The sequence below is a fragment of the Coffea eugenioides genome, chromosome 5 (genome assembly GCF_003713205.1).
Source record: "Coffea eugenioides isolate CCC68of chromosome 5, Ceug_1.0, whole genome shotgun sequence".
NCBI lineage: Eukaryota > Viridiplantae > Streptophyta > Magnoliopsida > Gentianales > Rubiaceae > Coffea > Coffea eugenioides.
The window spans coordinates 6,694,014-6,707,913 of NC_040039.1; the positions used below are offsets into that span (position 1 = coordinate 6,694,014).

The following is a 13,900-nucleotide window of genomic DNA, read 5'->3' on the forward strand; positions in this document are numbered from 1 at the left end:
ATGGATCGACAAGTTAGAGGTAAAGAACGTGGGAGATCAACTAGACAACACCCTGAGGTTAGTGGTGATAGGGAACCTGAGGTCAATCAAGACCATGGTCAAGAGGGCGTGGCCGGAGACCCAGTGGCCACCGCGATCAATAGAATAACTGATGTCTTAGAGCGCATGACTGAGTACCAAGCCCTTGGACCGGTGCATCACCAAGGAGGCCCAATCGATACTGAGGATCGGGCATTAGAGAGATTCTTGAAGTTTGGACCTCCCACGTTTTATGGAGGACCAGAACCTGAGGTAACAGAAGGTTGGTGGGAGAGGATTTCTGACATTTTTACAGCTCTAAATTATGCGGAGGAGAGACAAGTGACTTTCGCAGCATTCCAGTTTGAGGGAGCTGCTCGTTCCTGGTAGAACCTAGTTAGGGTTAATTGGGACAGGAACCATATTCCTAGAACCTGGGCGAACTTCACAAGGGAGTTCAACGCCAAGTTTCTTCCCCCTTTCATCCAAGAGAAAAGAGAGGATGACTTCATCAAGTGTAGGCAGGGGGCGGTGAGTGTCGCCGAATATGAGATTCAATTCACGAAACTGTCCCGTTTTGCTCCTGAATTGGTAGCCACGGAGCAAAGGCGTATAAGGAGATTTGTGCAGGGACTAAACGTGGAGATCCAGGAGGGATTAGCTGCTGTTCGGATAGACACCTTTGTTGATGCAGTAGAGAGAGCTCAAAGGGTTGAAGTTGCCAAAGCTCAAGTAAAATCTTTCCAGGCTAAGAAAAGATTTGCCCCTAGCAGCAGTCGAGAGCTGACTTATGCAAATGCTCCACCGGCCGAATTGGGTCGAGGAACGGGTGGAGTAAATAGTCCTGGAGCACCACGAGGCGCTCTAGCGAGAGGAGTTGGGGCAAGAGGTGCCGGGGAAAGAGATACCGGAGCTAGAGGAGGATCAAATGGAAGGGGTCAACCTAGGAATGCCTCGCAAGGAGGTCGTGTGACAACCCCTCAGGTAACTTGTGGGTATTGCAGGAAAACTGGTCATACCGAGGACGGATGCTGGAGGAAAGAAGGAAAGTGCTTGAGGTGCGGAAGTAGCGAGCACCGGATTGCCGGTTGTCCGAAAACACAAGAAGGTGGTACCCCGAGTGCTAGACAAGCCACTTCTGGAGGAAGTAAGCCGAAGGTTCCTGCCAGGGTGTACGCCATAAACGATCAACCCGTACCTGATTCCTCGAAAGTTGTGGAAGGTACTCTTCCAATCTTTCACCGATCAGCTAGAGTACTAATTGATCCTGGCGCAACTCATTCATTTGTGAATCCAACTTTTATGTCCGGAATTGATGTAAAACCTGTTAGATTACCCTTTGATCTTGAAGTTAGGACACCCATGGGTAATAAAAGCATAATCACTACCCTGACCTATAAGAACTGCGAATTCTGGGTTGGAGAGCGTAGAATGCTAGTAGATCTAGTCAGTTTGGACATATAATGGTATGATGTTATTATAGGAATGGATTTTCTAGCTCATTACCATGCTAAGCTTGATTGTAGAGCAAAAGTGTTAGAATTTTGGATTCCCGGGGAAGCAACCCTGAAATTGGATGTGAAAGGCAGGTTAGCATCGTCTGCTATGAATTCGGGAATTCGGGCAAGGAAAATGTTGTATAAAGGAGCGCAAGGTTTCTTAGCCTTCCTGATTAATGCTCCCAGTGACCAAGTAAAGTTGGAAGATGTGCCAGTGGTAAGGGAATATCCAGATATTTTTTCTGAAGAATTAAAAACATTACCTCCAGAGAGAGAAGTGGAATTCAAGATTGAACTAGTGCCGCGAACGGCTCCGATTTCTAAGACTCCGTACCGAATGGCTCCTACAGAGCTAAAAGAATTAAAAATTCAATTACAGGATTTATTGGAGAGAGGTTTTGTTAGAAAAAGTGATTCGCCATGGGGAGCACCTGTTCTATTTGTTAAGAAAAAGGATGAAAGTTTGAGATTATGTATTGATTATCGAGGATTAAATGAAATTACAATTAAAAATAAATACCATCTACCACTGATTGACAGCCTATTCGACCAGCTGCAAGGATCAGTAGTTTTCTCCAAACTGGATTTGAGGCAAGGGTATTATCAGTTGAAAATTAAGAAGGAAGACATACCTAAGACTGCTTTTAATACAAGATATGGACATTTTGAATTTGCAGTTATGCCATTTGGATTAACCAATGCACCAGCTGCCTTCATGAACTTAATGCTGAGAGTCTTTAAAAAGTACTTGGATCAGTTTGTAGTAGTTTTATTGATGATATCCTAATATATTCTAAGACTCGGGAAGAACATGCTAAACACTTGGAGATAGTTCTGCAGATCTTAAGAGAGCATAAGCTGTATGCTAAATTTAGCAAGTGCGAGTTTTGGCTGGAAAATTTTTTTTTTCTAGGGCACAAAGTTTCTAAAGATGGAATTGCCGTAGATCCGGCAAAAGTTGAGGCAGTCACAACGTGGAAGCAGCCAGAAACTCCAACAGAGGATAGAAGTTTCTTGGGTTTAGCAGGTTATTACAGGCGGTTCATCAAGGACTTTTCGAAGATTGCTGGACCTATGACAGAGCTGACAAAAAAAAATAATAAGTTCATTTGGACTCCAAAGTGCGAGTCAAGCTTTCAGGAGTTAAAGAAACGCTTAACATCAGCTCCTGTTTTGGCATTGCCTGACGGAGTAGAAAGTTATATCGTATACTCTGATGCCTCTAGGGAAGGTCTAGGATGCGTACTAATGCAAAAGGGTAAGGTAGTTGCCTATGCCTCTAGAAAATTGAAGCCTCACGAACAAAATTACTCAACGCATGACCTAGAACTGGCCGCAGTGGTCTTTGCCTTAAAGAAATGGAGGCATTACTTGTATAGTGTGACCTTTGAAGTTTATACGGACCACAAGAGCCTTAAGTACTTGTTCTCCCAAAAGGAATTGAATTTGAGACAGAGGCGGTGGGTAGAATTTTTAGAAGATTATGATTGTTCTATCAACTACTACCCAGGAAAAGCCAACGTGGTAGCAGACGTTCTAAATAGAAAGGCCCAAGTAGCGGGGTTAATGGTAAAAGAATGGGACATGTTAGAAGACGTTAGTATTTGGAACCCTCGCTTGGAGAGAATGAAGATTTTATTTAGGAACTTATCGTTGAAGTCACCATTATTGGAGCGTATTAAGGAGGCACAGAAAACGGACCTTATAATCCAGAAAAAGTTGGAGAAAGTGCAAAAAGGAGAAACCCTAGACTTTAAATTAGGGTCTGAAGGAGTGTTAAGGTTTCGAGATCAAATTGTGGTTCCAGTTGATGAAGGGTTAAGGAAAGAAATTCTAGAAGAATCACATCGATCAAGGTATACTATACACTCAGGAGTGAACAAAATGTATCACGATGTGAAAGAGTTATATTGGTGGGATGGTTTGAAAAAGCACGTGGCGAAATTTGTACAAAAATGTCTGATATGCCAACAAGTAAAAGCTGAACATCAGAAACCCTCTGGTCTATTGCAGCCACTAGAAATTCCCGAATGGAAATGGAAACACATAACCATGGATTTTGTAAAGGGATTGCCTCGAAATAAAAAAGAATGTGATGTGGTTTGGGTGATAGTTGACAGGCTTACCAAGTCCGCACATTTTCTACCTGTGAGCATGAGCTTTTCTTTGGAGAAACTAGCCAAGTTGTACACAGAAGAGATCATGAGATTGCATGGTATTCCTATAAGCATTGTATCTGATCGAGATCCATGGTTTGTTTCACGTTTCTGGCAGAAATTTCAAGAGACATTGGGGACCAAGTTAAAATTTAGCACTGCTTATCATCCCCAAACAGACGGACAGTCAGAAAGGAAAATTCAGACTTTGGAAGATATGCTGAGGTCGTGTATATTGGATTTTGGAGGTAAATGGAGTCAGTATATGACCTTAGTAGAATTTGCCTATAATAACAGCTATCACGCTTCAATTCAAATGGCACCTTATGAGGCATTGTATGGGAGAAGGTGTCGATCTCCGATTCATTGGGATGAAGTGGGAGAGAAGAAAATTTTAGACCCAACGGCTATATCTTGGATGGAAGAAGCTCATGAGAAAGTGAAGCTAATTAGAGAAAGGCTTCAAACTGTCCAAAGTCGACAAAAGAGCTACGCCGACACAAGGAGGAAAGATTTGGAGTTCAAAGTAGGAGACAAAATTTTCCTAAGAGTTAAACCCTTGAAGGGCGGAGTAGTGTCCAAAAAGGGTAAGAAGCTAAAGCCAAAATATATTGGACCTTTTGAAATTTTGAAATGAATCGGTAAAGTGGCGTATCAGTTGAGATTGCCTGCGAGCATGGCCAAGGTTCACAATGTATTTCATGTTTCTATGCTTAAGAAATATCACCCTGACCCAAGCCATGTGTTGCAATTGGAAGAAATTGAGGTGGATGAGTCGTTAACTTATGAAGAAGGAGCAGTTAAGATTTTGAAAAGAGAAGTGAAAGAATTGAGAGGTAAGAAAATTCCTTTGGTGAAAATTATATGGAGAAATCGTGGAATAGAGGAGGCAACTTGGGAACTAGAAAAGGATATGCAGAGAAAATACTCCGAATTATTTCTTTAGAAGGTGAGGATTTTGAGGACAAAATTCATTTAAGGGTGGAGGATGTGAGAACCTTGAAAAAATATATATATATATATACATATTGCATTTGCATTTTAGACTTTTAACAAATTTTATTTTCATTTGTTCTTAAGTAAGTATGGAAAAAAAATATAATAATTCTTATGTTACAAATAATTTAATTGTGCAAAATATTAAACTATTTGAACTTTGCCAAGTTAAAATAATATTTCTTGATGTAGATTGTTTTATTGCTTTAATATTAATTTTTTGAATTCTGATCGCTAATTCTAAGTGTTAATAATGTTAAGTGTCAACGGGAACCTAGAATTAAGACGAAATCGATTTTAGGTCAAAACCCTTTATAATTTCACTTAGGACGTTAAAATCTCGATAATTGAATTTTTGCGAGATTGGTATACTAGTAGGCTATCAAATTTCATTTGAGGTAAAGTTTTGGAATTAGATTATGAGTGAGGACCTAAGTGGAAGGTCGGACAAGATGTTAAAAGACCAAATTAGCCTTCCTCCATCTCAAATTAACCATGCAGTCATGGAACTTCATTGGGCAAGCTTCAAATCCAAGCACTTCCATACTGCCGGCTCATCCCACTACACCCACACCACTACATCAACTCCAATTCACCACAACAATTCCATTTCCATTTCCTTCTTCTGCCACGAACCGAGAGTGAAGTGAGAGAAAGAGCCGAGCTCTTTATTTTTTTTCTTTCTGTCCGTAAGCTAGAGAGAAAAGAGAGAGACTTACCGTTCTTCCTTCATTCCATCCGTGAGCTGGTGAAGAGGACCGAGAGCCAACACTTCCTCCATTTCATTTGTAAGATTGAGCAAGGGAGAGAGAGAGTCGGCAAGCTGCATTTCTGAACTGTCCGAGAGAGAGAGAGAGCAAGAGGTAGTTTGTGCGAGCTATCTGTCTTCATCTTCTTCATCACTGCCGAGAACTGACCATTTCCTTCCTCATCTTCAACCACTTGTGATCAACTCCAACAACCAACACCACAGCCTGCACTAACCGAGCTCAGACCAGCCATACCCGAGTTCCTTAGCAAGCCGAGAGGAGGGAAAAATTGCAGCTGCTTGTCGCGTGAGTTGAGTTTCAAGTTGAGGTAAATTCTGGACTTAGACTAGTTAATTATAGGTAGACGAAGTTGCTTATGAGCATGCATGTGATGGTTGTGCAGTTGGATGATGAATTAAGTCACAGGAAAATCTGATTATGAAGAAAATGGGAATTGCCGAGAGATTGAGCTGGGAATTGCAGCTTTAATTTGTTAATTTGAGGTGATCTGAGCCTAGATGTGTGTTTAGCTAACTAAAAACTGGATGATTAAGCTTTGCATGAGGTTAATCAGCCTTGAATAAGCAAGAAAATCGAAGCGGTGCAGAATCTGCTTGCATGCAAGCCAACCGAGAAGCCTTGGATGAAATTCTGGTTGGTTGATGATTTTTTTTGATGATGTCCGAGCCTGGTTTTGGATTAAACTGATAGTTAATTAGTTATTTGGTCATGCATGTTGCTGATTGAGCCGTGGATGAAAGAAAAAAAAAATCTGAATTTCTAGAGTTACTTGTGAGTTAAGCTGGCCGTGACTTTCCTTTATGTTTTGAGTTGAATTTCCGGTTGATTTGTTGTAAGAAGTGATTGTTTGATGCCAAGAACTAATAATTGATGAAGCTCTTGGCCATTTGAGTATTTTTTTACAAGAGTCAAATTTTGGTGGAATCGTTTAAGTGATTTGGCCGAAATGCACTTGGAAAGTCCATGACTTGTGGTTTGGAATTGTTTTGATGTCTTGGACTTCCTTTGTTTAATTTTTTTTTCTTGATTAGAATTGAACTTGTTGAGACCTAGGGCTAATGATTGATGAAACCCTAGTGAAATTGATGTTTGAATTGTGATTTTTCTATATTGACAAATTGGAATATAATGTGCAAGTAAATTAGAATCGTGAAGGCCGTTTTGGTCCTTTGAATTCGAGTACTTTTTAACCAAGCTTTGTTGAAATATTTTGTCCTAGTATCAAGCTATAGAAATTGAGTATAGTACGATAATGCTAAAATTCGAGTGTCGGGACTTTTAAAACCTTGCCAACTAGTTAATTCTTTCCTTTGCTTAAACTAGCCTTATTACCTTTAGGAAATAATTACATTAACTTCTAAACTCTAGATTTTTCGTAAAATTGTCCCTGACTAGTTGTTTTAGGGGAAAGTTGTTAAAAACACGAGATTTTAATAACTTTAAATGAAAGGCGTAGAAAACTTGTCCGGCAAGAAACCTTATTTGAAGTAAGGGGGTTCTGGTTTGCACCTCTAGAAAGAAAGTACCTTCAAAGAAATCATACGAAATACTTTATCACTTTTACTAGTTTAAATTCTAAGAGAATTGTGGATTTACTTTGAGAAGATAAACTAGTTATATACCGGATAATCTTTCATATATAAACCAAGAACTTGTATAGTAAAACTTATAGTTTTAAAACTTGGTCTTTTAGGGTTTAGCGAGGACGTGGACTTCGATTCCCAACTTGACTTTTGAGCTTCACTTTTGGTGAGTGTCCTTGCTTGTTCTATGTTTATCTTGTTAAAGTGCTTTCTTGACTTGTTATGTGATAATCGGATAGTGGTTTTCCTGATCCATCGAAATGGGCAGTGTGTACTTTATCGCACTAGCCCTTTCGAGTGGTGATTTGCTTGAAATGTTTTCTCGAATATTTTGCTCGCTCTAGTTAAGTACTGAGTGGGGGAATGTACCACACCTGAGGGTGGGAGGGCCTCTTATCCTAACTCAAGTATCAAAAACCTTGCAACTATTGACTGGAGTGTGGACTCATCAACTAAACCACCAGGCAGGGGAATGTACCACACCTTAGGGTGGGAGGGCCTCTTATCCTGACTTGGTAACCACTTGTTGTGACGTCGTTGGGTGAATCCCTCGACTAGGCCATAAAAAGGTATACTCGAGTAATACCAAACTCTCTCGTGAGAAGAATGGGCCCGGTGGGAATAAGTTGGTCGGAGCATGTTAAGGAAAAAAAAATCTACTAGGACTTTAGATAGTGAGAGTTGACGGAGGGTTAACTGCGGTTAAATTTTGATCAAGTTCGTGGAAAATGGCTCCTGAGAGCCCTGTATCCTACCTTGTGCTGTTATACGCTTTCCTACTTGTTGAATTTTAGTTTGGAGCTATTATTTGCTACTTGTTTTATATGATAGCATGTTTGGGGCACCACTGAGTTTTAGCTCACCCCACGTTACTTGTTTTCCTAAACAGGTTCTGGCATTTGAGAGACCTGAAGTCTGCCTTTACCTTTTATGAATGTTGTTTTGAATCAGACAATGTATCTTTCGTCTTGGGTTGCCACTTGAAGTTGGAAAAGTGCAAACCCTGTGTTGTTATTTGACTTGTATGAATGTATTTGGGTTTATGATTTCATTTTGTGGTTTGTAATGTATAAGTGTAATTATGTTTTAATCTGATTGGAGATGTACGTAAGAGTGGATGTTCAGTTGTCCAATGGTAATGTTATCTCTGAAGTTAATGTGTTCTTAGTGTTTTGGTCGTTTAAGGATTGGCTTGTTCGGGTGAAGAATTTTGTAATGGTTTAAGTTGTACGTCGGAAGGGTTTAGCCAGTTTCCTTGCGTAAGCCCTGGCGAGAGTTAGGCAGGCGACCCACCAACCCTCTGGTTCGCCTTAGGGAGAAGTGGGGTCGTCACAGTTGGTATCAGAACCTAGGTTAGAAAAGTTATTTGAATGATATATTAGATGTGTTAGAAACCCTGAATTTTTTTAGAGTTAAGAAGTGAGATAATTAGACATATCTTGAGTAGTACTTGAGCAAGTTAGCTTTTTAAGCATTAACCTTTGGACTTGGGTTATTTTGCAGGTATGGAAACGGAAACGGACATGCTAATGGTAACGGATTGGCTAATGGACATGTAGAGCCTCTTAGGTCCATCTCCTATAGGCCACGAGACGGAGGATCTCGTATACGTTATACACCAGCTGATAGGTACCCCCGATGTCAGTGTAGGATCACATATGCCTACCCTAACGAGTTGGTGCTGTCTTTAGACGACGAACATCGCCAGCTGAGGGATGCTAATCACACTTTGACCCAGGACGTCGAGGAGTTGAGCATCATGGTTGATACTCAGCTTGACCGCATAGTTGATCTAGAGCAGAGGTTAGCAGCCGAGAGGGCTAGGTCAGAGGTCGCTCGTGAGGAATTAGAGAGACAGAAGTCTCAGTTGACTCGAGTAGCTGAGGAGGTACGAGATAGGAGTGCTGGTATCATGACTGACGCCACTATGATGATAGACGAGGTCATGGGTATTATTCAGGGTACTGCTCAGGCGGGTGTTAGGGAGGACCCGGAGGAGGATCCGGAGGAGAATCCGGAGGAGGACCCTGTGGAGGACGTTGCCCCTGGCAGCCCTGCTGAGGGTTAGACTAGGTTTGATTTGCTTGTAACTAAGTATTCGGGGTTAGATAGGGTGACACTAGTTTAGGTCATAACATTTTGTCTAGCTTGATGGCCTACTTTTGAGGCACTACATCCCTATTTTTGGTTTAAGGGATTGTTTGTATATATTTGTTAAACTTATGTGCCATACTGTTGGAGAGCACCCTAACTTGCTATTTGTATGAATCTCGGTATGTGAATATGTGTTAAGTGTTCTATTTTCCTTTTCCTTAATGTTCATATTGATTTTATTTACAAAAAGAAAAAAAAGATTAAATTAATTAATTAAAATATCCTCGCTTAATTGCTTAATTTTTATCAATAGGCATAACTAGGTTATGGATCGACAAGTTAGAGGTAAAGAACGTGGGAGATCAACTAGACAACACCCTGAGGTTAGTGGTGATAGGGAACCTGAGGTCAATCAAGACCATGGTCAAGAGGGCGTGGCCGGAGACCCAGTGGCCACCGCGATCAATAGAATAACTGATGTCTTAGAGCGCATGACTGAGTACCAAGCCCTTGGACCGGTGCATCACCAAGGAGGCCCAATCGATACTGAGGATCGGGCATTAGAGAGATTCTTGAAGTTTGGACCTCCCACGTTTTATGGAGGACCAGAACCTGAGGTAACAGAAGGTTGGTGGGAGAGGATTTCTGACATTTTTACAGCTCTAAATTATGCGGAGGAGAGACAAGTGACTTTCGCAGCATTCCAGTTTGAGGGAGCTGCTCGTTCCTGGTAGAACCTAGTTAGGGTTAATTGGGACAGGAACCATATTCCTAGAACCTGGGCGAACTTCACAAGGGAGTTCAACGCCAAGTTTCTTCCCCCTTTCATCCAAGAGAAAAGAGAGGATGACTTCATCAAGTGTAGGCAGGGGGCGGTGAGTGTCGCCGAATATGAGATTCAATTCACGAAACTGTCCCGTTTTGCTCCTGAATTGGTAGCCACGGAGCAAAGGCGTATAAGGAGATTTGTGCAGGGACTAAACGTGGAGATCCAGGAGGGATTAGCTGCTGTTCGGATAGACACCTTTGTTGATGCAGTAGAGAGAGCTCAAAGGGTTGAAGTTGCCAAAGCTCAAGTAAAATCTTTCCAGGCTAAGAAAAGATTTGCCCCTAGCAGCAGTCGAGAGCTGACTTATGCAAATGCTCCACCGGCCGAATTGGGTCGAGGAACGGGTGGAGTAAATAGTCCTGGAGCACCACGAGGCGCTCTAGCGAGAGGAGTTGGGGCAAGAGGTGCCGGGGAAAGAGATACCGGAGCTAGAGGAGGATCAAATGGAAGGGGTCAACCTAGGAATGCCTCGCAAGGAGGTCGTGTGACAACCCCTCAGGTAACTTGTGGGTATTGCAGGAAAACTGGTCATACCGAGGACGGATGCTGGAGGAAAGAAGGAAAGTGCTTGAGGTGCGGAAGTAGCGAGCACCGGATTGCCGGTTGTCCGAAAACACAAGAAGGTGGTACCCCGAGTGCTAGACAAGCCACTTCTGGAGGAAGTAAGCCGAAGGTTCCTGCCAGGGTGTACGCCATAAACGATCAACCCGTACCTGATTCCTCGAAAGTTGTGGAAGGTACTCTTCCAATCTTTCACCGATCAGCTAGAGTACTAATTGATCCTGGCGCAACTCATTCATTTGTGAATCCAACTTTTATGTCCGGAATTGATGTAAAACCTGTTAGATTACCCTTTGATCTTGAAGTTAGGACACCCATGGGTAATAAAAGCATAATCACTACCCTGACCTATAAGAACTGCGAATTCTGGGTTGGAGAGCGTAGAATGCTAGTAGATCTAGTCAGTTTGGACATATAATGGTATGATGTTATTATAGGAATGGATTTTCTAGCTCATTACCATGCTAAGCTTGATTGTAGAGCAAAAGTGTTAGAATTTTGGATTCCCGGGGAAGCAACCCTGAAATTGGATGTGAAAGGCAGGTTAGCATCGTCTGCTATGAATTCGGGAATTCGGGCAAGGAAAATGTTGTATAAAGGAGCGCAAGGTTTCTTAGCCTTCCTGATTAATGCTCCCAGTGACCAAGTAAAGTTGGAAGATGTGCCAGTGGTAAGGGAATATCCAGATATTTTTTCTGAAGAATTAAAAACATTACCTCCAGAGAGAGAAGTGGAATTCAAGATTGAACTAGTGCCGCGAACGGCTCCGATTTCTAAGACTCCGTACCGAATGGCTCCTACAGAGCTAAAAGAATTAAAAATTCAATTACAGGATTTATTGGAGAGAGGTTTTGTTAGAAAAAGTGATTCGCCATGGGGAGCACCTGTTCTATTTGTTAAGAAAAAGGATGAAAGTTTGAGATTATGTATTGATTATCGAGGATTAAATGAAATTACAATTAAAAATAAATACCATCTACCACTGATTGACAGCCTATTCGACCAGCTGCAAGGATCAGTAGTTTTCTCCAAACTGGATTTGAGGCAAGGGTATTATCAGTTGAAAATTAAGAAGGAAGACATACCTAAGACTGCTTTTAATACAAGATATGGACATTTTGAATTTGCAGTTATGCCATTTGGATTAACCAATGCACCAGCTGCCTTCATGAACTTAATGCAGAGAGTCTTTAAAAAGTACTTGGATCAGTTTGTAGTAGTTTTATTGATGATATCCTAATATATTCTAAGACTCGGGAAGAACATGCTAAACACTTGGAGATAGTTCTGCAGATCTTAAGAGAGCATAAGCTGTATGCTAAATTTAGCAAGTGCGAGTTTTGGCTGGAAAATTTTTTTTTTCTAGGGCACAAAGTTTCTAAAGATGGAATTGCCGTAGATCCGGCAAAAGTTGAGGCAGTCACAACGTGGAAGCAGCCAGAAACTCCAACAGAGGATAGAAGTTTCTTGGGTTTAGCAGGTTATTACAGGCGGTTCATCAAGGACTTTTCGAAGATTGCTGGACCTATGACAGAGCTGACAAAAAAAAATAATAAGTTCATTTGGACTCCAAAGTGCGAGTCAAGCTTTCAGGAGTTAAAGAAACGCTTAACATCATCTCCTGTTTTGGCATTGCCTGACGGAGTAGAAAGTTATATCGTATACTCTGATGCCTCTAGGGAAGGTCTAGGATGCGTACTAATGCAAAAGGGTAAGGTAGTTGCCTATGCCTCTAGAAAATTGAAGCCTCACGAACAAAATTACTCAACGCATGACCTAGAACTGGCCGCAGTGGTCTTTGCCTTAAAGAAATGGAGGCATTACTTGTATAGTGTGACCTTTGAAGTTTATACGGACCACAAGAGCCTTAAGTACTTGTTCTCCCAAAAGGAATTGAATTTGAGACAGAGGCGGTGGGTAGAATTTTTAGAAGATTATGATTGTTCTATCAACTACTACCCAGGAAAAGCCAACGTGGTAGCAGACGCTCTAAATAGAAAGACCCAAGTAGCGGGGTTAATGGTAAAAGAATGGGACATGTTAGAAGAGGTTAGTATTTGGAACCCTCGCTTGGAGAGAATGAAGATTTTATTTAGGAACTTATCGTTGAAGTCACCATTATTGGAGCGTATTAAGGAGGCACAGAAAACGGACCTTATAATCCAGAAAAAGTTGGAGAAAGTGCAAAAAGGAGAAACCCTAGACTTTAAATTAGGGTCTGAAGGAGTGTTAAGGTTTCGAGATCAAATTGTGGTTCCAGTTGATGAAGGGTTAAGGAAAGAAATTCTAGAAGAATCACATCGATCAAGGTATACTATACACTCAGGAGTGAACAAAATGTATCACGATGTGAAAGAGTTATATTGGTGGGATGGTTTGAAAAAGCACGTGGCGAAATTTGTACAAAAATGTCTGATATGCCAACAAGTAAAAGCTGAACATCAGAAACCCTCTGGTCTATTGCAGCCACTAGAAATTCCCGAATGGAAATGGAAACACATAACCATGGATTTTGTAAAGGGATTGCCTCGAAATAAAAAAGAATGTGATGTGGTTTGGGTGATAGTTGACAGGCTTACCAAGTCCGCACATTTTCTACCTGTGAGCATGAGCTTTTCTTTGGAGAAACTAGCCAAGTTGTACACAGAAGAGATCATGAGATTGCATGGTATTCCTATAAGCATTGTGTCTGATCGAGATCCATGGTTTGTTTCACGTTTCTGGCAGAAATTTCAAGAGACATTGGGGACCAAGTTAAAATTTAGCACTGCTTATCATCCCCAAACAGACGGACAGTCAGAAAGGAAAATTCAGACTTTGGAAGATATGCTGAGGTCGTGTATATTGGATTTTGGAGGTAAATGGAGTCAGTATATGACCTTAGTAGAATTTGCCTATAATAACAGCTATCACGCTTCAATTCAAATGGCACCTTATGAGGCATTGTATGGGAGAAGGTGTCGATCTCCGATTCATTGGGATGAAGTGGGAGAGAAGAAAATTTTAGACCCAACGGCTATATCTTGGATGGAAGAAGCTCATGAGAAAGTGAAGCTAATTAGAGAAAGGCTTCAAACTGTCCAAAGTCGACAAAAGAGCTACGCTGACACAAGGAGGAAAGATTTGGAGTTCAAAGTAGGAGACAAAATTTTCCTAAGAGTTAAACCCTTGAAGGGCGGAGTAGTGTCCAAAAAGGGTAAGAAGCTAAAGCCAAAATATATTGGACCTTTTGAAATTTTGAAATGAATCGGTAAAGTGGCGTATCAGTTGAGATTGCCTGCGAGCATGGCCAAGGTTCACAATGTATTTCATGTTTCTATGCTTAAGAAATATCACCCTGACCCAAGCCATGTGTTGCAATTGGAAGAAATTGAGGTGGATGAGTCGTTAACTT

At 41.3% G+C, this 13,900-nt stretch overlaps 2 protein-coding genes across 2 annotated transcripts; both read left to right on the forward strand.

Moving 5' to 3' along the window:
* LOC113771097 lies at positions 1-1,482 on the forward strand. The gene is made up of 2 exons (XM_027315718.1): positions 1-404; positions 471-1,482. The coding sequence occupies exons 1-2, from the start codon at positions 1-3 to the stop codon at positions 1,480-1,482; spliced, it is 1,416 nt and encodes a 471-aa protein (XP_027171519.1).
* A 7,960-nt stretch (positions 1,483-9,442) lies between these two features.
* On the forward strand, positions 9,443-10,924 carry LOC113771098. The gene is made up of 2 exons (XM_027315719.1): positions 9,443-9,846; positions 9,913-10,924. The coding sequence occupies exons 1-2, from the start codon at positions 9,443-9,445 to the stop codon at positions 10,922-10,924; spliced, it is 1,416 nt and encodes a 471-aa protein (XP_027171520.1).
* The last annotated feature ends 2,976 nt before the right edge of the window (positions 10,925-13,900 follow it).

What these genes read in the sequence shown, in the direction of transcription:
- LOC113771098 (XM_027315719.1), top strand. Translation starts at nt 9,443, where the DNA reads ATGGATCGACAAGTTAGAGGTAAAGAACGTGGGAGATCAACTAGACAA. An exon ending in GAGGGAGCTGCTCGTTCCTG is followed by an intron (nt 9,847 to 9,912) that starts GTAGAACCTAGT and finishes GAACTTCACAAG; the next exon opens with GGAGTTCAACGCCAAGTTTC.
- LOC113771097 (XM_027315718.1), top strand. Translation starts at nt 1, where the DNA reads ATGGATCGACAAGTTAGAGGTAAAGAACGTGGGAGATCAACTAGACAA. An exon ending in GAGGGAGCTGCTCGTTCCTG is followed by an intron (nt 405 to 470) that starts GTAGAACCTAGT and finishes GAACTTCACAAG; the next exon opens with GGAGTTCAACGCCAAGTTTC.